The sequence below is a fragment of the Phragmites australis genome, chromosome 8, assembly GCF_958298935.1.
Source record: "Phragmites australis chromosome 8, lpPhrAust1.1, whole genome shotgun sequence".
Lineage (NCBI taxonomy): Eukaryota > Viridiplantae > Streptophyta > Magnoliopsida > Poales > Poaceae > Phragmites > Phragmites australis.
The window spans coordinates 20,796,575-20,822,158 of NC_084928.1; the positions used below are offsets into that span (position 1 = coordinate 20,796,575).

The 25,584-nt window shown below is 46.9% G+C and overlaps 1 protein-coding gene across 1 annotated transcript; it reads right to left on the minus strand.

Moving 5' to 3' along the window:
• Nucleotides 1-8,736: 8,736 nt before the first annotated feature.
• On the minus strand, nt 8,737-10,626 carry LOC133925878 (aspartyl protease family protein At5g10770-like). The gene is made up of 2 exons (XM_062371621.1): nt 10,473-10,626; nt 8,737-10,206 (listed from the first exon to the last, which is right to left on the minus strand). The coding sequence occupies exons 1-2, from the start codon at nt 10,609-10,611 to the stop codon at nt 8,960-8,962; spliced, it is 1,386 nt and encodes a 461-aa protein (XP_062227605.1). The 5' UTR covers nt 10,612-10,626; the 3' UTR covers nt 8,737-8,959.
• Nucleotides 10,627-25,584: the final 14,958 nt, after the last annotated feature.

Below are 25,584 nucleotides of genomic sequence, written 5' to 3' on the forward strand. Positions count from 1 at the left end.
CTCTGGCTAATTTCTCGTCCTCTGCCTACCATTTTACCCTTTTTCCAGCATACCCGGCTGCGTTGGTCCTATGGTCATGCTTCTTCTTAGCCCAAAGCTGCTTCTTCTCCTCACTCTCCTTCTTGAACTACTCTGAGTTCTTCATCTGCACAAAAGCATCCTAATCTTCTGGTTTCAAGTGCTTGTAGCTCTCAAAAGGTGTCACCCCTTTTGCTAAGTACCGATTCACAAGCTTGCTCTTAAAGCTTCGGTGAAGTTTCGTGATCACTTTCATTGCTGTATTGACCGCAGCATTCTTTTGATGCTCGCTCATATTTTCAGGGTACTCCAGATAATCCATGACGACATTATTGAACAAGTCCCTCTTCGCTTTATCACTGAGGTCTTCGAACTTATACGTTATCGACACCCTCTCCAGACCAATGAGCCCTGAGACCCTCCGAAATCTATTCAGGGCCTTTTCATCCATTGGCAGCCCATTAGCATCGATTCCCATGATGGTAACCTTGTCCGTCGGCCACTGTGTTTGTGTCCTTGGCTTTCGGGCTCGTGCAACATTACCAGCTGTCTGGCTTGGAGACTGTGCTGCCGCCATCTAGAGAGAAAAAAATGGAGTTGACATAAACAAAGAATATTCCTCCATTAAACAAGTATAAAATGTATTGACTCGCTCGTATCAATACCTCTTCGGTAGGATTATATTCTTCGTCACTTGCTCGGTGTCGGCTCTCCCCATTCGGTGATGGGTCAGGGCTCGGGCTGTTATACTGGCTTTCGCTACTGTTGCAAGAGGACGCCGGGTGAGGGCTTGGGCTCCTATCCGTCCCATCTTGTGCTAGGGGGCCCTCTAGTGCTAGCGTCCTCTGTGCTTTTCATTTCTTAGGCGTGACAGTCTTCTTCTACCCCATGAAAATCAAGTGTAGTATATTTTGTTCTCAATAGAGGAAAGAAAAGGAATCAAGGCTAATGTCTAAAATAATGATTGAGCAGCAGGTTGATATTGCAAATGAATTGCTCTCAGAACACTACAGCTGGCCCCAGGACTCAGAGTTCCTGCTCCCTAGCTGTTACATAGACATATCATCGACTAGGCATGCATCTAAGTTCTCAACTAGTTTCCAAAACCTGAACATAGCTCTCTAGAGATAAAACATCATGGAAGCTCATGGGAGAATGAACTCAACAGGATTTCTAGGTGCATAGACACACAACAAGTGAACATCAGTTCATCTCCAAGAGTTGCCAAAGTCAACTAAAACCTAGAGAGTAATCAGGCCGAAACTATTGTACTTAGCATGATATGCCCAATCTCAGATCAACAATTCATCATCGAGTAATATAGTGCTCGCAATCATACTGCTTAGATTAGAAACCAAGTTTAGTATATTTTATTGTCAATTCATCATCGAGTAATATAGTGGATTGTTGTAAAAAAATGCGACAATAAGTGCATATATATCCGTATTCCATAAAAACAATAATGACATGAGCATACTGTATGGATATCTTTACACATGACATGGAAACATCATATGAAACATATATGAAATTGCTCAAAGATCTGACAGTAGGCATGAAATATATACGAAATTGCTCTCAGACTATGTATAACAATTGGCCCCAAGACATTAAATGTCCTGCCCCCTAATTGTTCTGTTGAACTCATCATCAATTGGGCTATTACCTAAGTTCTCAACTAGCACACAGAGCCTGGACAAAAATCAAAAGAGTCTCTGGACAGTGCTACTGTGATCAAATAGAGGGCCTAGAACTGAACATTCTTAGCCAAGACAAAACTGACAGTAGCATATATCAAAAACAAAACTGACAGTATCATCATCAGAAGCCTTTATTTGAGCCAAATTTCAGTTCAACTACATCATCATAGAGTAAGACAAAACTGACAGTAGCATATATCAAAAACTAAACTGACAGTATCATCATCAGAAGCCTTTATTTGAGCCAAATTTCAGTTCAACTACATCATCATAGAGCAATACTCCAAAAACAACTCAGAATGTATCACCAACACACATGTCTGGAGCAAACCACTCAAGCCTAAATGCTATTGTACTTAGATAATGAGCTCAACTTCAATTCAACTACATCACAGAGCAATACTCCAAAAACAACTCACTGTCCAGAGCATCATCACAGAGTATCATCACTGTCAAGAGCATCATCACGGAAGAGGAAAACTCACTGAGCAGGGAGGAAGAGGCCGGCGTGGAGGAGAGCTCGGAGATCGGGGAGGAGGTGGCCGAGGAGGAGGAGGCCAGGGGGGGAAGAGGCCGACGTGTCGGGGAGTTGGTGGCTGGGGAGGAGGAGGCTAACGCAGAGGAGAGCTCAGAGACCGGGGAGGAGGTGGCTAGGGAGGAGGAGGCTCACACGTCGGGGAGGAGGCGGTCGGGGAGGAGGAGGGCGGCGCATCAGGGAGTCGGATACCGGGGAGGAGGTGGCGGTGGTCGGGGAGGAGGAGGCCGGCGCGGAGGAGAGCTCGGAGACGGAGAGGCACGGGGAGGAGAAGACCGGGGACGATGATGGTCACGGCGGTGGTGAACCCTAGTTTACAAAACCAAAAAACTTAGCCAAAATGAGAGTGCGCACACGTGGGGAAGAGCTAGATTATATATACATATAAGTCATAAGTGAGGGGTGATAAATGTCACCCGTCACTTATTTCAAGTAAAAGGTGACGGGTGATAAATGTCACCTATCACCTTTTACGAAGTCATAGGTGACGGGTGATAAATGGCACCCATCACCTTTTACTTCGACTCGGCCACATGCACATAAGTCACAGGTGACGGGTGATGAATGTCACCTGTCACCTATGAGTATGACCCATCACATTTTAACATTAATATTACAAATTCAAATTTGACATTAATATCAAATTCAAATAATTTGAAACTTAAAATTAAAATTTGACATTAACATTAACAATTCAAATAACTTAAAAGTCGAATTTGACATTAATATCACAAATGTGACATTAATATTACAAATTTGACATTAATATTACAAATTTGACACTGAAATTCAAATTCGTCGTTTTCATGCTTTCTTGACATGGATCCCTTCATTATGGTCGGGGTAGATGTATGGAGTTTCCTCGATCGACGAAAGGCGTGGCACAAATGCAGTAGCAAAGGGGGAATTTCATCGAATTGATTGAACTCCTCCTCATCATTGATGTTTGCAACTCCGACGATGCGTCTTTTCCCAGCGAGAATCACATGGCGTTTCTTCTTTGTTGTGTCAGTCACATATGACTTGGCAAACATCTTTAGCGAGTACGAAGGTTCAGACTTGTATCTGATATGTTTGAGATCAACGCTAGTGAAGCCATACTTGTCATTAGTGACGCCCTTTGCCCCATATACCCAACGGCACCGAAACAGGGCTACCTTGAATCCCAAGTAGTTTAGCTCCCACATCTCCTCTATTTGACCGTAGTATGTGCCCCTCTGTATGTTGTTGTCATAAGCATTATACGGACACCACTTTCTGGTATATGCTCTTCTCATCTTGGGCAACCGTGTAAAAAGTGTATCCATTTATATCGTACCCTTGATATGTCGTAATTGTGTATATAGGGCTTGATGCCATTTTTTTTATCAGAGCACTTCTAGGAGTACTCGATTGTCTGATTCGATCTCAGAACCAAGTCGTGAACCTTCGCATATGTTGCCTCGCAACCCAAGCTTCGGTCTGCCCTGGATTCTCTTAAAGTAGCATCTGTTTGTGCTCATCGACATATGGGCACACTTCGCTCATTTGTTGCAGCACGAAGAAATGAGTTTGGTCGTAAGCCTTCGGATCAGGAGTTATTGCTATCTTCCCTAGAACTCCCACATGTGCGAGCCTCCCCTCATGGTGAGACTTAGGCACATCAATTGAGTTATTTTGATCAATGTAATTAACAGACCACTTCAATACCTCCTCTGTTACGTAACCCTGCACGATACATCCTTCAAGAAAGGCTCAATTCCTTACGTATGACTTTAGAACACCCATATATCTCTCGTATGAAAACATATGATGCAGGAACACGGGCCAAGGTAGTGTATCTCCTTCACAAGGTTAGTAGTGAGATGTACCATGATATCAAAAAAGGATGGTGGGAAATCAACCTCAAGAATACATAGTCTCAAAGTGTCTTCTTTCTAGCTCCTCCAGCGAGTTTGGATCGAGCACCTTTTGTTCAATTGCATGGAAGAAAATGCATAGGCTCAGGATAGCCTCGCGAACCTTTATTGGGAGGATGTTCCTAATAGCTACCGCAAGCAGTGACGTCATCATCACATGGAAATCATGGGACTTTATCATGGTGAAATTTATTTTTAACTCTTTCACCGAGACAAGTCTTGCGATGTTGGATGAGTAACCGAAGAAAACTTTCACATTATGCAAGAACTCGCAGAATTCTTTTTTCTCCTTTCTGGAGAGAGTGATAGCTGCTAGGGGTAGGTGTTTCCCATTGTCCATATCTTGTGCATGGAGCTGCAGCCTTAAGCCCATTTCTTCAAGGTTAGCTCGTGCTTTCTCATGATCCTTTCCTTTTTTCCTTCATTTGGAGCAATGTACCGATCAGACTCTCACAGATATTCTTCTTTATATGCATGTTGTTGGTAGAGTGGCGAACATCTAATTTTTCCCAATACTCTAGCTCGAATAGTATTGATTTCCTGTTCCACATTCCTAACTGTTCATCATCCTTATAGGATTGATTTCGCTTGCCAAGGACAACATTAATTTTCTTAACCTGATTGTGGACATCTTCCCCGATGAAATGCCTCGAAGGTAACACTTTCTCCCTTGTGCCATCGAACTACTTGTCCATGTTTCGGTATGGGTGCTTCCTAGGAAGGAAATGTCGATGTCGCATGTACACTATTTTCTCTAAGTTGTTCAACCTCAAACTACATGTGTCATCTAAGCAATGGAGACAAGCTTCACCTTTTCTTTTGCTCTGACCTGACAAGTTACGAAGTGTTTGCAGATCATTGATGGTGACGAACAACATGGAGTGCAAGGTAAAGTACTCTTGCTTGTACTGATCCCAAACCTCGACACCTTCCGACCAGAGTTTCTTAAGATCATCGACTAAAGGCCTGATGTACACATCTATATCGTTGCCAGGTTGTTTCGGTGTTGATATCAAGATCGACAACACAATGTATTTTCACTTGTTACAAAGCTAGGGTGGAAGGTTTAGATCGACAATACAATAGGCCAGGTGCTATGTGAGGTACTCATATTACCGAATGGATTCATGCCATCTGTGCTCATAGCAAACCTAATATTTCTCAATTCTTCGGAGAACCAACGAAATGTGGAATCAACGATTCACCAATGAGCGGAATCTGCCAGGTGTCGTATCATTGTATCATTCTTACGACCCTCCTTATGCCAACGCAAAAATTAGGCCTTATTTCTATTGGCAAATAGACGCTTCAAACGGGAAATTATAGGAAAATAGCACACTACCTTTCTAGAACCACCTTTACTTTTCTTGCCTTCATCCTCGTCACCATCATCATTTCTACGCTTATATCGATGGGTTCCACACACGGGGCATTGATCCAGCTCTGCATACTCTCCACGAAACAAGATACAATCTAGCTTACATGCATATATTTTTTCTATTTCCAGTCCTAAAGGACAAATTATCTTCTTCACGTCGTAGACGGCCTCAGGCACCAAGTTCCCATTCGGTAGCATGTCCCTTAGCAGATCCAGCAATGCTTCGAATCTCTTGTTAGTACAACCATGGGTTGCCTTCAGCTGTAGAAGCTTTAGGTTCCTAAATATCCGCGTGTACTTCTGCTTACAATTGGGATAATGGGGCATCTTGAAATCCTGCACAAAGTCCTGAAATTTAGGAAACTCACCATTATTATACTCGTCGTGCTGCTCAACATCCTGGACCATCTTGTCCACATTCTCCACAAAATCCTAGAGATCATTATCACTCAAACCTAATATGTCCTTATCCCTGCGATCATGATCCATTTCACCAGGTGTAAGTCCTTGATCCACATTGCCGGCATGGAAGGCCCGATCCATCTCTCCCTCATTAAGGCCTTCTTCGCCATGTTTGTTCCAACACGTATAATTCTCTTTAAATCCACGCATAACCAAGTGTGCATGGATATTGTCTGGTTTTGGGAACTTTTTTCATTCCTGCAGTCGCAACATGGAAAATACATTGATATTTTACCATGATCTTTCATATCTGCCAAGGCAGCACTCATCAAATGCTTCACCCCGCTCAGGTACTCCGGATAAGTTTGGGTCTCAAGGTACATCCAGCTTCTGTCCGTCATCTACAATTAATGTAAAAACATTCATTCTTCATTAACAATGACCTTAATTTCATGGTTAAGCACACGATTAAAAATTCCCTATAAATACACTAGATCTGTGGCATCTCGCAGTATATTGGGCAAATCTAATATGAAATCTAACATAAATATAACTCACTTGTACTAAGATTTTGGATAAACATGCAAAATGGTTGATTACAACTCAAAATACAATAAATCTACCAATTAGGGTTTAGAGGAGGAGAGAAAAGGAGGAGGAAAGGGGGAGATGCGAACCTTCAAAGACCTAGCACCAATTAAAACTTCAACAAGATATTGGAGAATCCCTAGAGGAGCCGATGAAAATTGCCAGCCACTGAGCGAGCGGCACTGTGTAGTAACTGTTCGTCTGCACAATGGCTGGCCAGCTCTTAAAATATAGTTAAGTAATAGGTGACGGGTGATAAGGTTACCCGTCACCTATTAAGGGTCATAAGTGATGGGTTGAATTATAACTCATCACTTATAATTGGCCCAGGGAGACCCGTCATCTTTGCCAAGTTATAAGTGACGGGTCAAATTATGATCCGTCACTTATGACTGTTGGAGGGGGACCCGTCATCTATGACCAAGTCATACGTGACGGGTTTAGTTATTATCCGTCACTTATGTTATTGGTGACGGATAATATTATGACCCGTCATCTATTGTCTGGTATAAGTGCTAATGATGCTCTCTATATTTAGGAGGAACCTGATTCAGCTATTATTGATTGAACGAAGAATTGGAGGAAGAATTGAAGCTCTACAATTTGTTGTGGCTCCATGCTTATCTTTCAGCTATTATTGTTAATTATTATTTGGTCATTGGGCAAGACATGTTGTAATAACTAGTAATGTACTACTCATTTTGTTGTTGGCTTGTAGCTTGTGCTTTGGCTACTTGCTTACTGTCAAGTGTCAAGTGTGAACCTGTTATTTATGAATTGTCTTTTATGTGTGGAACTTCGAATCAGGATTCAGGACATGTGAGGATAAAACCATGAGATGGTTTGCTATTATATAAGGATGCTGATAAAACCATATTTTGTACTTCTTTATGCATGTTGTTAAGTTGTTTCTAGGTTCTGTACTTCTGTACATGTGTGAATGCATGGTTTATGGTTGATTTTATTATTTGGTACATCTGCTATTCTATATACATTATTTTCATGGTTGGGTAACCAGTTCATGGTTCTGTACTTCAAAATGCACATGTTCTGTGGCTACTGCATGTTCAAAACCCACGGATTCTCATCGGGTTTCGGATCCCCGCGAGTTCCTATTGGGTTTCGGGTCCCTGTAGGGTTCAGGGTCGGGTTTATTTTTGCACCCGATATGTGATTCGGGTTCGGATCGGGTTTTTTATTCGAGTTTCGGGTCGGGTACGTTCTGGCTACACCCGACCCCGACCCATCCTGTTACCAAACTTATCTCCAAACTTGAATATGTCCTTTAAAAGAAACTTTTATTATATTTACTGGGACAAAACGAACACATGATCCAATACCTACGTACATGTCGCATGACACCAGTGAATGACAGTTATGTCTGAGCAGTTGATGCCAGGCGCGCCACGTTGGATTCGTGCTTATCTCTGCAAGGCTCAAGCAGGATGCACACGATTCAAGCTTCGCAATGACATCCTGAAACCTACTTAATGATGATGCCACTTGGGCAAGTTTTGCTGGAGACTATCCGCAAGTAAGAAAAAAAGAGATTTTGCTTGAGACTGATTTTATGGAGCTATGTCGTACATGATTCACATCTTTCTCTTCAAATATCTCTAGGCATGCCCCCTTCGTATCGACGTGAGTTAGCCACAGCGAAGCTCTAAATAACTATACACAATCATAGTAGCATTGTAGCATATAGAAGGTCAAACGAAATTTTACAAACTAGCCCCGTTGGCAACTAGTATTTCTAATTTGTATTTTATTTCCCTTAAACAGTTTGTATTCTATGAATCATCGTACTCGGGCGCTTTGGAACTTATTTCACCAATTATATATTGGGCCATTTTTCAATAGCGTTTGGAAATACAACCAATTAGGGGATATTTTCTTAGTAACCTTTTGAACTAACTAACTGCTGGAACTTTTCTCGATAACGTTTAGAACTTATTAACTTAGGTGCATGATTTTTTTAATAAATATATTCTTAGTAACATTTGGAACTAATTCAACCAACTACCGGAACTTTTCTCGATAAAGTTTAGAAATTATTTAATTCAGTACGGAAACTTTTTAAATAAACTTTGGAACGCCATACATCGGACCGCCGCACCAGCTGCAAGCCGATGATGCACACCGGATCCGGAGCCCTGAACCCATATCCAAGCCAGCAAGAGGCTCCGTTCTTTGGATCGGCGAAAATAAAACCGTACGTTTAAACAGAGCCCTTGCAAATGGGGTTAGCGATTTTATTTGCTAGGCCTTGATAACCAAGTCGTATAGAAAACAAACTATTTCGTAGGAAATTTATAGGAAATCTTACAGGTTCTTGATAAGTCCCTTCCCAAAAGAAAAAAACAAGTTCTTAATGTATAGGCCTGCCTTTTTTTCATTTGAAGAGTCCTCATAGTCCTGTTTCATCAAGCATTCAAGCATGTCAACTGCATCCATTTGCTCCGAACCCAACTCTCCCGCCCTCCACATCAAACACAACGGTGTACGCCCTCTGTTGCATGTTACCGATTATGGCACTGATACGCGACACATCCGGCGGCAGCGGCGCGAAGGCCAAGCACGCCACCGAGGCTCCGGAGGCAGCTGCCACGATTAGTATTCCGGACGCGTCGACGTCAATCCTCGCTCCGCCGCCGAACTCGAGCGCCACCCGGGGCACCGTCACGACGTCGCGCCCCGTCACGTCGTAGCACGTGTCTAGGCCCTTCACACGCACCACTGTGTAGCCGAGCATATGACGCATGAACTCATTCCGCAGAAGGGAGTACGCGGTCGGCTCGAGACGCGTGATCACCGTGCCAGAGTCGATGACCACTCTGGCGCTGAACGCGTCCGCTGGTAGTGGGAGATCCGCGCCATTGACGGAGATGCCGGTGAGGTCCACTAGGTAGAAGTCAGGGTCGGGTTTCAGAGGCGTGAACGTCAGGTTGGCTTGCGACTGAAGGGCGGCGCCGAAGGTGAGGTATCCGGTGGAGCTGCCGTGCGGAGGGAGGCAGTAGGAGAAGCTGCTGCCGTAGTTCTGCCGTATCTGCGAGGGGATGGACCACTCGCCCCGGCCTAGGCCGAGAAGGCCGGCGACACTCATGTCGTTGAAGTCACTGGACTCATCGCTGCACCCGAATACAACTCTGGTGGCCGGCGGTGCTAGCGGCAACAGAGTCACAGTCTCGTACGCAAGATTGCCCCCAGAGTGGGATTCGTCGCTATACTTCGTGGTGTACCTACACCAGCCCTCTGCACAACTTGTTTCTTGGCTGTCTCCGTTGTTGCATTCCTCCGCGGAGCAGGCGACGTGGGCGTACGTGGAAGATTTGCTCGGGTCAAACAATGGTTCTTCCTGGTGGTAGCAGGAGCTACTGCACGGCGTGCACTGGACCCAGGTGAGGTCGCTGCCGGTGTCGAAGAGGACTGTGAGGTTGCGCGGCGGGGTCCCGATGCCGATGGTCACAACATACTCATAAGTGTGAAAGGGAAGGCCCAGACGCGCAGGAATGGTGGTTGGCCTACGCGGCTCTCCAAGGCGGCGATGGATGGACTGGACTCGGTGGTGATCTCGGCGGAGGATGGTGGTGTAGTGGTCCGACACGGTCTTGAGGGCGCCTGTTGTTGGGCACGAGCGCCGGACGATTTGGAGGGAGCTACCACCTCCTGGATGAGAAGCTGGGGTAGCTGCATGAACAAAAAGCTTACTCAAGTCTCTACAACAAGATCAAAGCTAGCCTGCATAATTGCACGGATTTGTGATACAATACATATTTATACGTGAATATATTTAAATTCCATGCTTCTATTCTCTCATTTGTGCTACCTAATAATTTTCTGCTGTTACAAATAGATTATCTAGATATCTTTGTTCAAACCGTATGATCCATGCTAGAGGAAGAAATTGTTGTGTAATTCAGCAACAGAAATGAGATGTTGAGATAGAAGGTAACCTGGAGCAGCAGGTGCCCGAGAGCACATCGCACTAGACAGCAATGACTCAACGTTGATGGTATGGTGCCGCTTCGCGGCAAGAACTTGCTGGGAGGCTATGGATAGGAGAAGCAACGCCAAGTGAAGGATTGAAGCCATGTCAGGCGATTTGCTCCAACTCTGCACAGGCTTCAGCTAAGGATCAAAGCCCTCTTATATATACATACAATACATACGTACGCGTGGTAACTTGCTGATTGGCTGCGAGAAGCGACAAGAGGTCGTTGAAACCAAAGTGGTGCATGCCACGAAGTTGTCGCCCGATCGACAGCTTCACGCTTTGGACAAAAAACGGTTGTTCCTGGGACAAGAAGAAGAGGTTGATGTGTATAAGGACCCCTAAATTGCCGTATATCCCCTAAATTGCTGTATAGGCGTATAGCTTTGAGGAGAGAAGCAAGGACGAGGCCTAGCTACTAGATGACCATCGTAAGGGACGCATATAAAAATTCAAGAGTTAATTTTAGAAAACATCGGGTTTTACTTCTTGTGGAATATGCGATATTAAGAGCATGAATCTCCATAAACCAAAGATAGTATAACAAAAGCATAACAGTACATATACTAAATACATGATCTTGAAGGAATAAACTATCTGAGCTAGAGCAGAAAGATCATTCATCGTGTGAACAAAACTGAACAATAGTAGAATAAAAGTATTGCTTTCAGACTTATCTATAGTTGGCTCTAGAACAACTAGGTTGTGCCTCCAAACCTATCACTAAATGCATCACAAGTGGACTAGATTCTATTAACCTCTGAATTAAATCAAGCGTCCTTGGACAGTGCTGAATAGAATTCAGAGTTACAGAATTGAAACCGAACTAGGTAATCTGAACTAGCTGAACTGCAGACTAGCAAAATAAAGAGAGTAAACAATTAACAGCTCCATCAGTGCAATAGCATTCGGTCCAGGGATGCAAATTCATCAGTAGTGCACAACTAGAGTGAGAACATGATCTATTATCCTCTGAATTAAATCAAGTGTCCCTGGATAGTGCTCAATAGAATTCAGAGTTACAGAATTGAAACTGAACTAGGCAATCTGAACTAGCTGAACTGCAGACCAGCAAAATAAAGAGAGTAAACAATTAACAGCTCCATCAGTGCAATAGCATTCAATCCAGGGATGCAAATTCATCAGCAGTGCACAAAGTATACCATAGAATGACGCAACTCAGTATACAGGGTCAGATCAAAAGATCCCAGACACAAAAGCTCAAGCACTGCCCAGAACAGCTGCTAAATCAGAGGATTAATCAAGTTCTCTCTATTGTACTCAGCAATCTAGTACACTTTCAGCTTAAGTCTTCATCATCGAGCAATCAGTGCTGGATCTACCATATCGTCCAGTTCAAAAAGAGATAGAAGCTCACAGAGAAAATTGCTCAATGGCATGACGAAGAGAGGCTAAGCATGGCTCACTAGCCGCTGTCCCAAAAAACCTAACACCTACTATTGGCGGTGGCGTGAAGGAGATCCGAGAAACAAAGCCAACCGCACTGCATTCGGCACGTGTGGACGAGCTTGGGCGTCACAGCTCCAGTAACCACCACCACATATGCTTCCTCCAGTGTTGCTCACAGCCGAGCATGAGAGAGGACCAGTGTTCAAGCCACACTGAACCAAGAGCAGATAACACGGGAGAGTTGTCACTTCTTTTCTATGACAACCGAGAGGAGGAACCAAGATAGATATAGGAAACTCTCACCTCGAGCACACACGCCCAGGATTGCCTACCTCCAACCGAATCTGGCTAGGCCTCCCTAATCCTTACGCAGCTCAAAGACTCCCCACTGTCCAAATCGGAACCGGTGGCTAGCAAAGAGCCCAGCCAACTCACGGATCAGCGCATGAGCCTGGAAGATTTGGGTGCCACTCAACCACCGCCGCCGCTCAAGAGCCACCTGAAGCCAGCTCGAGTTCATCCCAAAAACCGCACCCAATCCCAACCCTAGTGCCGGCACAAGCTCATGTAGTGAGCTCCTCATGAGCTTGGGCCAAAAGACTAAAAGTGGCCGACAAAGGGAAGGAAACTGGTTGGCCCATGAAGAAAATCAATATTAAAAATTTAACCAAATAACAACAATCCTCACCAAAATTTTGATGTTGGAAATACTAATTTTATATACAGGTTTTAAGTAAGATGTACCTTTCGGGTTTGAACACACTACCAAGCAACATAAACTTCATCCCACATAGGTACAGGAGGATAGAACCTTGATCCTCCACCTTGGTGTGCGGACTTCCATTCATATAGCACCCTGTACGAGGCTGCCTTGTTTTCAGCTCTCGGGTTGGACGTTATAGTCATGTCCATCTATCTTAATTCATGAATGTCACACAGAGAAGTACCCATCTTCTCTATGATTGCGACCACATAATCACACTCATATAGGTGAATTCTCCTAGATGTCCTGTAGGACGACATCTAATGCCATACGACACTAAATTCATTAGGAGCCATTGTCTCACCTTCTCTTACAGAAGAGCATAACAACAATTTGCTCTTATATCCGTAGCCTGTTTTCCTAGAGACTAGTTCATGGGATCTCCGATCTCCTAGGATACGTTACTGCCAGTGTGAATATTTTCAGTGGGTAGTAACCCCATTCCTCTCGATGTTGCCTGAATGACAGTCCTAGCCATTCCTTTTGTGAAAGGATCTGCAAGATTCCTACTGAATATAATCCACAACGATTATACACGTCTCAATTGCATGCCTTAGCGACTTGATTCACCATTTTATATGCTTTGAAGTCTTCATATTGTCCTTCCTACTCTTCACCTTAACCAGAATGGTTTGGTTATCGCAGTAGGTGAGAATAGCCAAAAATGGTTTATCCAATATCGACAGGTCAAAAAGGAGTTCTCTAATCCATTCTTCCTCTACGACTGCTAAGTCTAGTGCCACTAGCTCAGCCTCCATCGTGGAGCGAGTAAGGATGGTATGTTTAGATGACCTCTAAGACACTGCTCCGCCTGTTAGAGTGAAAACATATCCACTCATAGCCTTCATATCATCCGAGTCACTGATCCAGTTGGAATCACTGAATCCCTCTATGACTGTAGGATGGTCAGAATAATGAATCGCTAGGTCCTTTGTCCTCTTCAGATACTTAAGAATTCTCTCCAGTGCTATCCAATGATCATCTCCCGGGTTGAACGTATAACGACTCAACTTGCATACAACATATGAGATGTTAGGCCTAGTTGCACTAGCCAAGTACAAGAGGGAACCTATCACCTATGAATACTTTAACTGGTCTTTCCCATGGCCTACATTCTTCTTTAGCATAGCATTTGGATCATAGGGCGTGGCTACAGGCTTACAGTCTATCATACCAAAACGTGTAAGCACCTTGTCCACATAATGGGATTGACTTAGAGTTACCCATTCTCGTCCTTTAGGAGTTTGATGCTTAAAATTACATTAGCTTCTCCCAGATCCTTCATGTCCAAGTTCTGAGATAGAAAAGACTTGGTCTGTGTTGGGGGAAAATAGACCAGCCTGAGGATAATGGTTGACGATCGCTATCAAAGGTCCCTCCAGAGCCTTCGACCTCTAGACTCAGCAGGAGGCCTTATCCCCAGAGGCTGTGAACCCCTTCGCGCCGCCTCTTAGGCACGTACGTGACCCTTCCAAAGACTCGAAGCGACAACAAGTACCCCCAGAGCCTTCGGCCTCCGAACTCAACAGGAGGCCTTATTCCTGGAGGCCGCGGACCCCTTCGGGCCGCCCCTCTGGTGCCCATGCAGCCTTCCGAAGCCTAAAGGCGTGACCGGCCTTCGAAGATCAATATCAGGGAAGAAAGGACACCCTGTGCAACCGACCTGACGCGAGGTGACAAGCGATTAATGCCGATGAAAGTGGTGCTTATCCTGACACCCCAACAGGGTACAAGTCATCCTGACACCCCCAGTAGGGCGGCGTCAGGACGTAATTGGCAACCGACTCACCCCTCAGGGGCTAGGCACCAAAATAGTTACCATGGTAGATATTTATCTTCTATGTAGGGTAAAAGGTAGTTATTGAAGATAAGGCCTAGTAATTCTGCCAGATCCTAGATATTTGCACATCGTGACAACTCGTACACTAAGCTACGTACTACCTTATAAATAGGGGGTCATGGTCACCTAGAAGGGGAAGTCAGAAAGAAAGTCTTCATGTGATACTCCATCCTAGCTCAGTCAATATTTTTACTATCAATACATTTGCGGTGTTCCATCCTCTCAAACTTCGTCTCCATGCTTGAGTCTCCTCCTTAGAAGATACTCTCGCCGTACTTGCTGGAATAAGACGAACTCTTGTTCCAACAGTGGCGCCGTCCATGGGGACCGAACACATAAGTGCTAAAGAGAGGTAGGAATCCACCAGAAAAAACCACCAACGCGCTAGCCGCCATATCCACCATTGCAACCATGCAACCATATGTGTGACTGTCTCAGCCGTGCACATCACGTATACCCTCTAGCCCCGCTGCCGTATGGGACGGCGTTCCTCCGACCTTGACCGACCCAGAACCTTGGGTCGGTACAAAAACTCCAGACGGCACGGAGCCCTTCTAGCCTAGGACTCACTGCACCAGAAGAGGTCGCGGCCGAGGTCGCATCCAAGCACGCCGACTTCCAGTGGTTCTGGGCGGTCGAACCCCGAAATGTTCCTGCCTGCACTTCATCCCAAGGTATCTCCTTCGACACCACCTGGGACACCCCGGACAAGCCAACACCTTCAGAGAATTTGTACACCCAGCATCCTCCTTGGGCCCCCCCTGGCAAAGGAAGGTTCCAAAGAGGCGTAATGCTCCGGAGTGTGCAGACCCCGCTAGTGCCTCTGACGTAGCGTCGAGATGCCAACCGCACGCGAGGAACCCCAAGTCCACCTCGTCCAGGGAGGCGCAGTCGGAGCCATTCCAGCTCCGAAAACCGGTTCGCCAGACGACCCTGAAGGTCTCCCCAAAGGAAAGGAGGCCCTGGGGAAACCACTGGCTCTAGGGCACGTAGCCCCTAGCAGTGACCTCAACATCAACCACAAGCTCCGGTACCCCCAGAGGCATACGGGTTTATCCTGCACGGACCAGGGTGCGGCTACAATACCAATAACTCCTGAACCCTCACGACCTTTAGGGAGGAGTACCTTGAAAGACAAGTAGGATACCTGGCCACAGAGGGAATCGGCGAAGGATAGCACAGGGGTTGGAAGCCTGGGCCAAACTACCGGGCAGATCACTAGCCCTTCGACCCGGCTCTGTCGCCACCAACTTCGCTACTGACGATGCAATATCCCAGCAATGAGGACTAAATCGAAGAACGCTGTCGCCAGGCTCTAGGTGGATTACCACCGGAGCTGGTCAACAGCTAAGGGCCGAGGGGGTCGAGGACCACCTATCTCGACTAGCCTTTGGCTCCACCTCCGACAAACACCGTCGCCAGGCTCCGGGCGGATTACCTCCGGAGTCGGGCAACGGTTAAGGACCAAGGTGGTTGGGACCACCTCTCCCGACTAGCCTTCGGTGCCACCTCCGATACATGTCGTTGCTAGGCTCCGAGCGGGTTACCTCCGGAGCCGGGCAACAGGTAAGGGTCGAGGGGGTCGAGGACCATCTCTCCCGGCCTAGCCGTAGGCTTCGAGGCCTTCAAGCCTCATAATAGAGACCTTATTCTGGTAAAGGTACGCCAACTATTACCTATAGATATTTTACCCAGGTGGTCTATCTTTCGTACAGTACGATAAAAATATGTTGGAGGCCTCCAACCTTACTGCTAGAAGTTTTTACAACAGATAGCCATTAGGTAGAAATGGTAAATCTAGATTATGTCCCTGTTTAGCAGTAAGCAGTAGAACTTAAGTTACATCTTCATTTGACATGAGTTATGAAGAGTCGTTTGACCTAGCTATGTCTTATACTACAATTAGCTGCTTATTGCCAATAGTAGACTGCTAAACTTAACTAGTAGCATAACCATGCAAAACCCACGCGTGCAGTTGCGCTGCATGCCTAGGTCACCCAGAGGGTAGATTATACCAGGGTGTCTTGGAAGGCATTGCATAGCCTTGGTAGTGTGGACGCCGCATATCAAGGGATGACCTTGATGTGAGGATGCGGTGCTCTGAGGAATGTTTTCACAACAAATCCTCGTTGCACGACATGCTTATATACCGCGAGCGTAGCATGCTTAGGTGACCACGAGGGCATCAATCCTAGGCTTCTTGTAAGGTATTGCATAGCTTCGGTCGTATAAATGCTACGCGCCAGGGCACACCCTTGGTGGACTGTGCTGCGGTGCACCCGGGGTGTTTCCTTGGGAGCACGACAAGCCTATACACCGCAGACGCAGTATGCCTAGGTCACCTGGAACGCAAGACTGTCTAGGTTTCCTGGAAGATATTGTGTAGCCCGGATAGTATGTAGAGCCTTCGGCGTTAATACATGCCAAAGGGGATACAAAACCTTCGGCAAAAACGGAGAGTCCTACAAAACCTTCGGCAAAACAGAGAGTCGCACAAAAGGATACAAAACCTCCAGCAAAAATGCAGAGTCCTACAAAACTTCCAGCAAAAACGGAGAGTCTTACAAAAGGATACAAAACCTCCAGCAAAAACGGAGAGTCCTACAAAACCTCCGGCAAAAATGGAGAGTCTTACAAAAGAATACAAAACCTCTAGCAAAAGCGGTGGGTCCTACAAAACCTCAGGCAAAAACGGAGAGTCCTCTACAAAACCTCCGACAAAAACAGAGAAACTTACAAAACCTCCGGCAAAAACGGAGAGTCCTACCAAACCTTCGATAAAAACAGAGAGCCCTGCAAAACCTCCAGCTAAAACAGAGAGACTCTGAAAACCTCCAGCAGAAATGGAGAGTCCTACCAAACCTCCGATAAAAACGGAGAGTCTTAGAAAAGCTCCACAAAAATGGAGAGACTTCCGAAAACCTCCACGAGGCGGACCATCTTACAAAAACCTCCGCCAATTAGTCTTGCAAAACCTCTGCCAAAATGGAGAGACTCCCAAAACCTCTGCAAGACGGAGAGTCTTACCAAACCTCCGCAAGATGGAGAGAGTTCCAAAAACCTCCGCCACATGGAGAGGTTTCAAAAAACCTATCGGATAAAGTCCCCCGGCATCTTGAAGGCAAGTGCCTCCATACCAGAGGGGTGTGAGGCCCACTAGCCCCTGACAGGCATAGCCAACAGACCAAAGGGGTATAAATCCCCCTCCCCAAAGGAAGAGGTATGGCCCGCATGACTGAAACATGTATGGTAACAGGTAAAGTCATCACCCTGAAGTCTCATCTAAAGACACGATTCATACATCGTTTATGAACATCATGCTAACATTAAGTAAAATCCCACTCTGCATGGCACGAGAAACAGTACAATATCCCTAGCTGGTTATTGTAGGAGCCGGGCAATGGCTAAGGGCCGAGGGGGTCGAGGACCACCTCTCCCACCTAGCCTTCGGCTTCACCACTAAAACACTATCGCAAGGCTCCGAATGGATTACCTCTGGAGCTAGGCAACGGCTAAGGGCTAGGGGTCGAGGACCACCTCTCCCACTAGGCCTTCAACTTCGCCTCCGACACGCCATCGCTAGGCTCTAGGCGGATTACCTCTGGAGCCTAGCAGCGGCTAAGGGCCATGGGGGTCAAGGATCACCTCTCCAGCCTGGCCTTCGGCTTCGCCTCTAACACGCCGTCTCTAGGCTTCGGGCAGATTACCTCCAGAGCCGGGCAGTGGCTAAGGGCCGAGGGGGTCGAGGACCACCTCTCCCGCCTAGCCTTTGGCTTCACCTCCGACATGCCGTTGCCAGGCTCCGGGTAGATTACCTCCAGAGCCGGGCAGTGGCTAAGGGCCAAGGGGGTCGAGGACCACCTCTCCCGCATAGCCTTTGGTTTCACATCTGACACGCCGTTGCTAGGCTCTGAGCGGATTACCTCCAAAGCTGGGCAGCGGCTAAGGGCCGAGGGGTCCGAGGACCACCTCTCTCGCCTAACCTTCGGCTTCACCTCCGACACACCGTTGCTAACCTCCGAGCGGATTACCTCCGAAGCTGGGCAGCGGCTAAGGGCTGAGGGTGTCGAGAACCACCTCTCCTGCCTGGCGATCGGCTTCGCCTCCGACACGCCATTGCCAGGCTCCAGGTGGATTACCTCTAGAGCCAGGCAGCGGCTAAGGTCTGAGGGGGTCGAGGACCACCTCTCCCTTCTAGCCTACGGCTTCACCTCCGACACACAGTCACGAGGCTCCAGACGGATTACCTCCAGAGTCGGGCAACGGCTAAGGGCCGAGGGGGTCGAGGACCACCTCTCCCGCCTGGCCTTGTACTTCGCCTCTAACACACAGTCGCTAGGCTCCGAGTGGATTACCTTCGGAGCCAGGCAGTGGCTAAGGGCTGAGGGGGTCGAGGACCACCTCTCCCACCCAGCCTTCGGCTTTGCCTCCGACACACTATCACCATGCTTTAAGCAGATTGCCTCCGAAGCCAGGTAGTGGCTAAGGACCCGAAGGGTCGAGGACCACCTCCGGAGCTTGTCTCCAAAGGTTCTAGATGGACTTTGCTGGGTCGGAAATCTGGAATAGATTTGGAAGAAGGCTCTACCAGCGCCGAGCCCAAGGAGTACACAATAACTAGATTCGATGGGGTAGTCACTGCTTCACCCAACCCTCCTTAGTTATCCTATGTATCTACAGCCGCCTGATTCCCGAGGCCACCTCTCCCCTAGAAGGAACGAAACCGGCGATGATCTATGTGAAGGCTCAGTACGTTGGTCATTCTAAAAACTAGCCATCGCCTACGAAGGCACACATACATGCGGTCCCGTGCTCGAAGGATCCCCTTACACTTTGGCCTAAAAAGAGATACAATCGCCCTCAAAAGCCCAAATTATATTATTAAACAAATCGTGCATCCGGAGGATGCGTACAAAGAAGCAAACAGTACAAATGCTGTTGTACAGGAGACAAACCCCAAGAGAGCAAACCAAGGGGAGAAAGAGTACAAGGTGGCAAAAGATAACTATGGCCCGCGGTAGGGCCATAGTCGAATGGCAAAACAAGGATGTCCATGAAGCACCCCCGAACTCTACCTTTGCCTCCTACGGATCTCGGCAGGGGCCAAGCATGGAGTGGCGTATGCACCTCATCCGCGGCCTACCGCCACGGAAGCTGATGCAGTAGCCGGCCCCTGAGCTGTCAGAAGATGAAGAAGAAATCGAAGGAGCCAGTGCTGGGGCCTCCTCTCACTTCTTCCCAGCCCTCACCGCCGAAGTCCACTCCTCCTCGTCACTCTCCCTCCAAGGAGATCCTAGTCAACCGTCGAAAATATCGATGATCTCGACAGGCATGGTCTCCCGAGCCAGGGGTTGGGCAGGGGCGACAGGCAGCTGTTCACCCCGCAGGGACGTAAGCTGGACACTGGTGGCCAAAACAGTCCATCCCCAGTAGAAGCATTCAAGATCATCGATGTTTCCAAAGAGGATGGGCAGGAAGATGATGCCATATTCAAAGTCAAGTGCTCGCTTGTGAGGCGGTTATAAATCCAGTCGGATGACTCCAGCTTTATACCCGGGCCAAGCAGCCACGTATGCCTAGGAAGAGAAGCGGAACCAACGTGGTGTTGCTCCATGGTGTCCCTCATTAATCTCTAGGGGCCCGTGGCCATATTCCGGTTGTTCCACCGACACATGGCAACATCCCACGGCAACACCTCGTTTTCTTGCATGAATGTTCCGTCACATTAATGACCTAGACTCCTTTTAGTGCCTGCTAGGGGCATGGATACAGGACCCTAAATGAATCCATGCATTATCCAGTGAGAAACGCGCTAGTGACACATCCCATCCTACCGTCCTCTAACTAGCAAATGTGGGGATTCCCCGATCCCACACATGAACCCCACTCTGATAAACTCAAATGGCGAGAAGACCCATCACCAGAAAAGTCCAAAGAATCTAAATCGGCCTCGGCATGGACCCCAGAGTGCATCACCTCCACCGATGCCGCTCTGGCTTCGAGTCCTGATACCGCATACTCCAATTTCAATAGTCTTCGGAATGTACCACCTCTGCTGATACGTCTTCGGTCTTCGACTCCGACTTCAATGCCAGCTGCACCAACAACCTTAGCATAACACCAGGGTGTGCCGCATCACCAATGCACCGTTAGCATTAGGCCTCACCGTCAATGCCCGCAGTTCCCGCCGAAATACTCCTCAGGGATAGTGAATGGCCTTCGGGCATTCTTGCTACAAACCCAGGCTGGAGTTGGTTTTCCTTATATCCTCTCACCCCTCCAAACATCGAGGCCAGAGAATGAGGGGTACTGTTGGAGGAAAATAGACCAGCCTGACAATAATTGTTGATGATTGCTATCAAAGGTCTCTCCAGAGCCTTCAGCCTCCGGACTCGGCAGGAGGCCCTATCCCCAGAGACTGAGAACCCCTTCAGACCACCTCTCCGGCACGTACGTGGCCCTTCCAAAGACTTGAAGCTACAACATGTACCCCTAGAGCCTTCGGCCTCCGAACTCAACAGGAGGCCTTATTCCTGGAGGCTACAGACCCCTTCGGGCCGCCCCTCTGATGCGACCAACCTCCGGAGATAATATTAGGGAAGAAAGATTATTATTGGTGGTATGGTATGAAGAGAGATGTTGCAGAATATGTGGCTTTGTGCGACACCTGTCAGAGAGTAAAGGTAGAACATCAAAGGCTAGCAAGATTATTGCAACCCTTGAAAGTTTCAGAGTGGAAGTGGGAAGAAATTGGTATGGATTTCATCGTCGGGTTACCCCGCACTCAAGCAGGCTACGATTCTATCTGGGTAGTGGTGGATCGCTTAACGAAAGTTGTGCATTTTATCCCAGTCAAGACAACATATTCAAGTGCGAAACTTGCCGAGTTGTATATGTCAAGGATTGTGTGTCTACATGGGGTACCCAAAAAGATTGTGTCGGACAGAGGTACCCAATTTACCTCTCGCTTCTGGCAGAAACTACACAGATCCTTGGACACTAAACTGAACTTCAGTTCCGCATCTCACCCCCAAACCGATGGACAGACAGAGAGGACCAACCAAGTGTTGGAAGACATGTTAAGAGCCTGCACCTTGAACTACAAGCAGAGTTGGGATAAAAGCTTACCATATGCAGAGTTTTCTTACAATAACAGCTACCAAGCCAGCCTCAAAATGTCTCCATATGAAGCTTTGTATGGTAGAAAGTGCAGAACTCTGCTGTATTGGAATGAAACTGGAGAAAGCCAAGTGTTTGGGCCAGAAATTCTTAGAAGAGCAGAAGAACAAGTTCAGGCCATACGGGAAAACTTGAGGACTGCACAGTCCCGACAAAAGAGTTATGCGGATAATCGACGAAGAGAATTGACTTTTGAAGTGGGGGATATGGTGTATTTGAAAGTCTCACCTATCAGAGGTCTCCGCAGGTTTAAGGTTAAAGGAAAATTGGCACCCAGGTACATTGGACCATTCAGGATAATCGCTAGACGTGGAGAGGTAGCCTATCAGCTGGAACTACCATCTGCACTGGCTAACGTGCATGATGTATTTCATGTATCTCAATTAAAGAAATGTTTAAGGATGCCAGAAGAACAGTTGTCCCTGGAAGAAGTGGATCCAAAAGAAGACGTGACCTATGCAGAATATCCTATCAGGATTCTGGATACTGCAGAGCGAACGATGAGAAGAAAGGCTATTAGAATGTGCAAGGTTCAATGGAGTCATCACTCAGAAGATGAGGCAACCTGGGAGCGAGAAGATGATCTGAAGGCAGAATTCCCGCAGTTGTTTGAAGATCAACCCAAATCTCGAGGGCGAGATTCATCCTAAGGGCGGTAGGTTTGTAACACCCAAAATTCAAATTTTTGCAATAATTTAAAATTTTTCTAGAAATTTAATCTAGTGTTGCAACTTAGCTCAATAGGAAATTAATTTCTAAAATTAATTTGGCCTAGGATAATTGTTTGAATGCATTCATGCTATTGTAGATGCAATAAGGTTTTATTGGGTGGAAAAGTTTGCAAAATTTCGCTAGATTTAGCCGCTTTAAAAGCTCATTTGCAATTATGTTGAAAATTCTAATGGAAAAAGTTTTGGAAATTAAGAAATTGCGCTTGGGCCGATTTCTTTCTTTCGGCCCATTTCACCTTCCTCCCCTCCCTCCTTTCCCCTCCCGCATGGGCCGGCCTCTCTCCCCGCGCCAGCCCAAGTCCGCCGAGCGCCCGCCGAGCCGACCACTCCAGCCGACTCGTCGCCCCCGCTCTCGCTGCCATGTGGGACCCACCTGATCGGCTCCCCTTCTCCCACCTCCGTCCTCCTGCCTGCCCAATTAACACCACCGCCACCGCCGTTTCAATTGGAGCCGCCCCGCTCGTCTCTCCTCCCGAGCGCCAAACCGTCACATGCACATGCTCTTCCCCTCCTTTTCCCCCTCATCAATTTTGTGAAACGGCCGCCCGATGCCATTTCTGGCCGCACGGTGTAGCTCCAGCATTGAAGGTTCGGCCGGCCATGTAGCTCTCTCTCTCTCGCCCTTCCCTTCTATAAAATCCATGCCACCAAGTTCTCCATCCTTTCGAGCACCCCGTCCACCCATCTCCTCTTTCTCTCCCGCATGGAATCGACCCTGACACCAGTCTTCTTCTCCGTCGCCGGTGAGAGCTCACCGCCACCCTTGTTCTTCTTGTCCGAGCCCTCTTTTGACCCTGGCTCTTGCTCTTGGACGTTGCAGGGCCCTCGGTGAAGTCTCCCGATGATTCCTCGGCTTCTCCCCATCATCGGAACGTCGTCGCACCGAGCTCCGAGGTCATCGACCGCCGTTCTTCATCGCCAGCCATCTCCGGTACTTCTCTGCCGCCGTTGAACCCGTGGTGAGATTTCCTTTCCCCCCCTTTCTCTTTTCCGCCGCTCACAGTTGAGTATCATGGCCGGATGCGCCGTTTGGCGCATCGCCGGCGAGCTCGCCGCCGTCCCTACCGCTGCCGGCCGTCGCCCCCTCCGTTGGAAGCCACCGGCACCGCTGTTTCAAACCCCAGCCATCGGATCTCCGATCTACGGCTCGGATTAGACCGGCCGGGGGCATACCCCTTCGGTCCACCATGGACCGGTGTGTCCTCCGTGGTCCACAAGCCCCGTGAACCTTTTCCACGCCTTTTCCTTTTAAGAATTAAATCTGTTTTGCTTTATGACATCATAAATCCAATTTTCCAGTATAAAAACAATTCGGATTTTATCTCATAATAAGGAAATTATGCAGAAACACCCCTGAAACTTCAAATAATCATAACTTTTTGTTCGTAGCTCCGATTTAGGCGATTTTTGCGCTCAAACGATCGTAGCGTCGCGTAGAATCTGTTTATAGGATTTTTATCTAGTTTTAGGAATGTTTGGTGTACTATTCTTATGCTAGATTGTGTGCTCATGTAGACAATTCAGTCCAGGAGTTCGGCAACCTTCAGGAGGAAGATTTTGAAGGACCTGTGCAACACTTCGACGAAGGCAAGTGTCTTGACCATGTTGCAAACCCAGTTTTTACATAAAGCAAGTCTTTGTCAAATATGCATGCTGTTTTACAAAATGGGTAGTATAGCAAATACTAGTGTTAGATATAGATGCTTTATCCATACAAGATCATCATGTTTATGCTTAGCCATGCTTTAGATGAACATGTAGCATGTAGGTGATGAATCTTGAGTTATAAACTAAAAATTGATATAGGAAGAATATCATGGAAACTGATGTTGTTAAGGGAGTTAACAACAAAGATAATTGGGGTTTTGGGCAAGAAAGGGCTACTTTTCCCAGCATGGTTGGTTGTTTGGTAGTATACCCTTATAGGGTTATTGGAGGTCTTGCCCAGACCATTTTAAGGACCGGTTCGTGGAGCGAACATCCATGGCAAACAGAGCAACCACGAGACTAATATGGTACGGCTTGACCTAGTAACTAGATGTTCTCCCAGTGTTGTATGAGCCAATCGAATGTGTAGATAAGGAAGGGTTACTTCCTGATTCTACCCGGCACAAGAGGGGGCTTCTGGGGTGGAGGGCTACTCCACTTATGTACGGCAGTGAAACCTCAGTGGGCGAGTGCATACTGGGAGACTCTCTTTAAAAACCTCGTAGTGATCTCTTGGCGCACACCCCAGAAGTGTGTAAGGTACCATCAGGTGCCAGCAACAGAGAAGATCACGACTCGTGGGTAAAGTGTACAAACTTTGCAGAGTGTCAAACTGAATATTCAGCCGTGCTCACGGTTATGAGCAGCATGGATCCTCACATGATTAGTCGGGTGGGTGTTTCTCTTGGTTTGGGAATTGGGTTGAATTCCCGGAGGTTAAAGAAGATCTTTGGGAATTGGGTTGAATTCCCGGAGGTTAAAGAAGATCTTTGGGAATTGGATTGAATTCCCGGAGGTTAAAGAAAATCTTTGGTACATCTTTTCTCGGTTAAAAATAAAAATTTGTTTTCCATAGTTCAGGGCTAAGAATCGGCTTTTATGCAAATGAAAATAGGAAACGTTGTTTCAAGCCACCATATCAAATTTATTTTTTCCCCACTTGTTGAGTATTGGAAATACTCACGCTTGTTGTTTCAGAAGGTGAAACCTTTGAAGAATTTCCTGAGGATGACTTCCCCGAGGATGATGCCGAGTTCTAGGCTTGTGGAACTCTCGGTCGGCTGCCTGTTGTCTTGGAGCTGCGCCGTTCCTTTTTCCGCTGTGGTGTTCTTTTCTTTAGACCCGTGTGGGGTCATTTTGTAATAATTTAACGTGTAATAAGAAGCATTGTGTCTGTTACACTAATGAAGTCGCTATATGTATGAATAACTGATCTTGGCATACACATAGTTTACATCTGGTTTTGGTCTTAAAACTGGGTGTGACAAGTTCCAATTCAGGAACTATGTCACTAACACTCTAAGGAATAGGGTCATCAACAAAAAGATCATGGGTAATAGCTTCCTTTTCTCACATAGTAAAGATATGCTCAAAGAATGTCGAATCCCGAGACTCCATTATCGAGTTAACGGTAATGTCTAAGACCTCAGAATGGACCACTAGG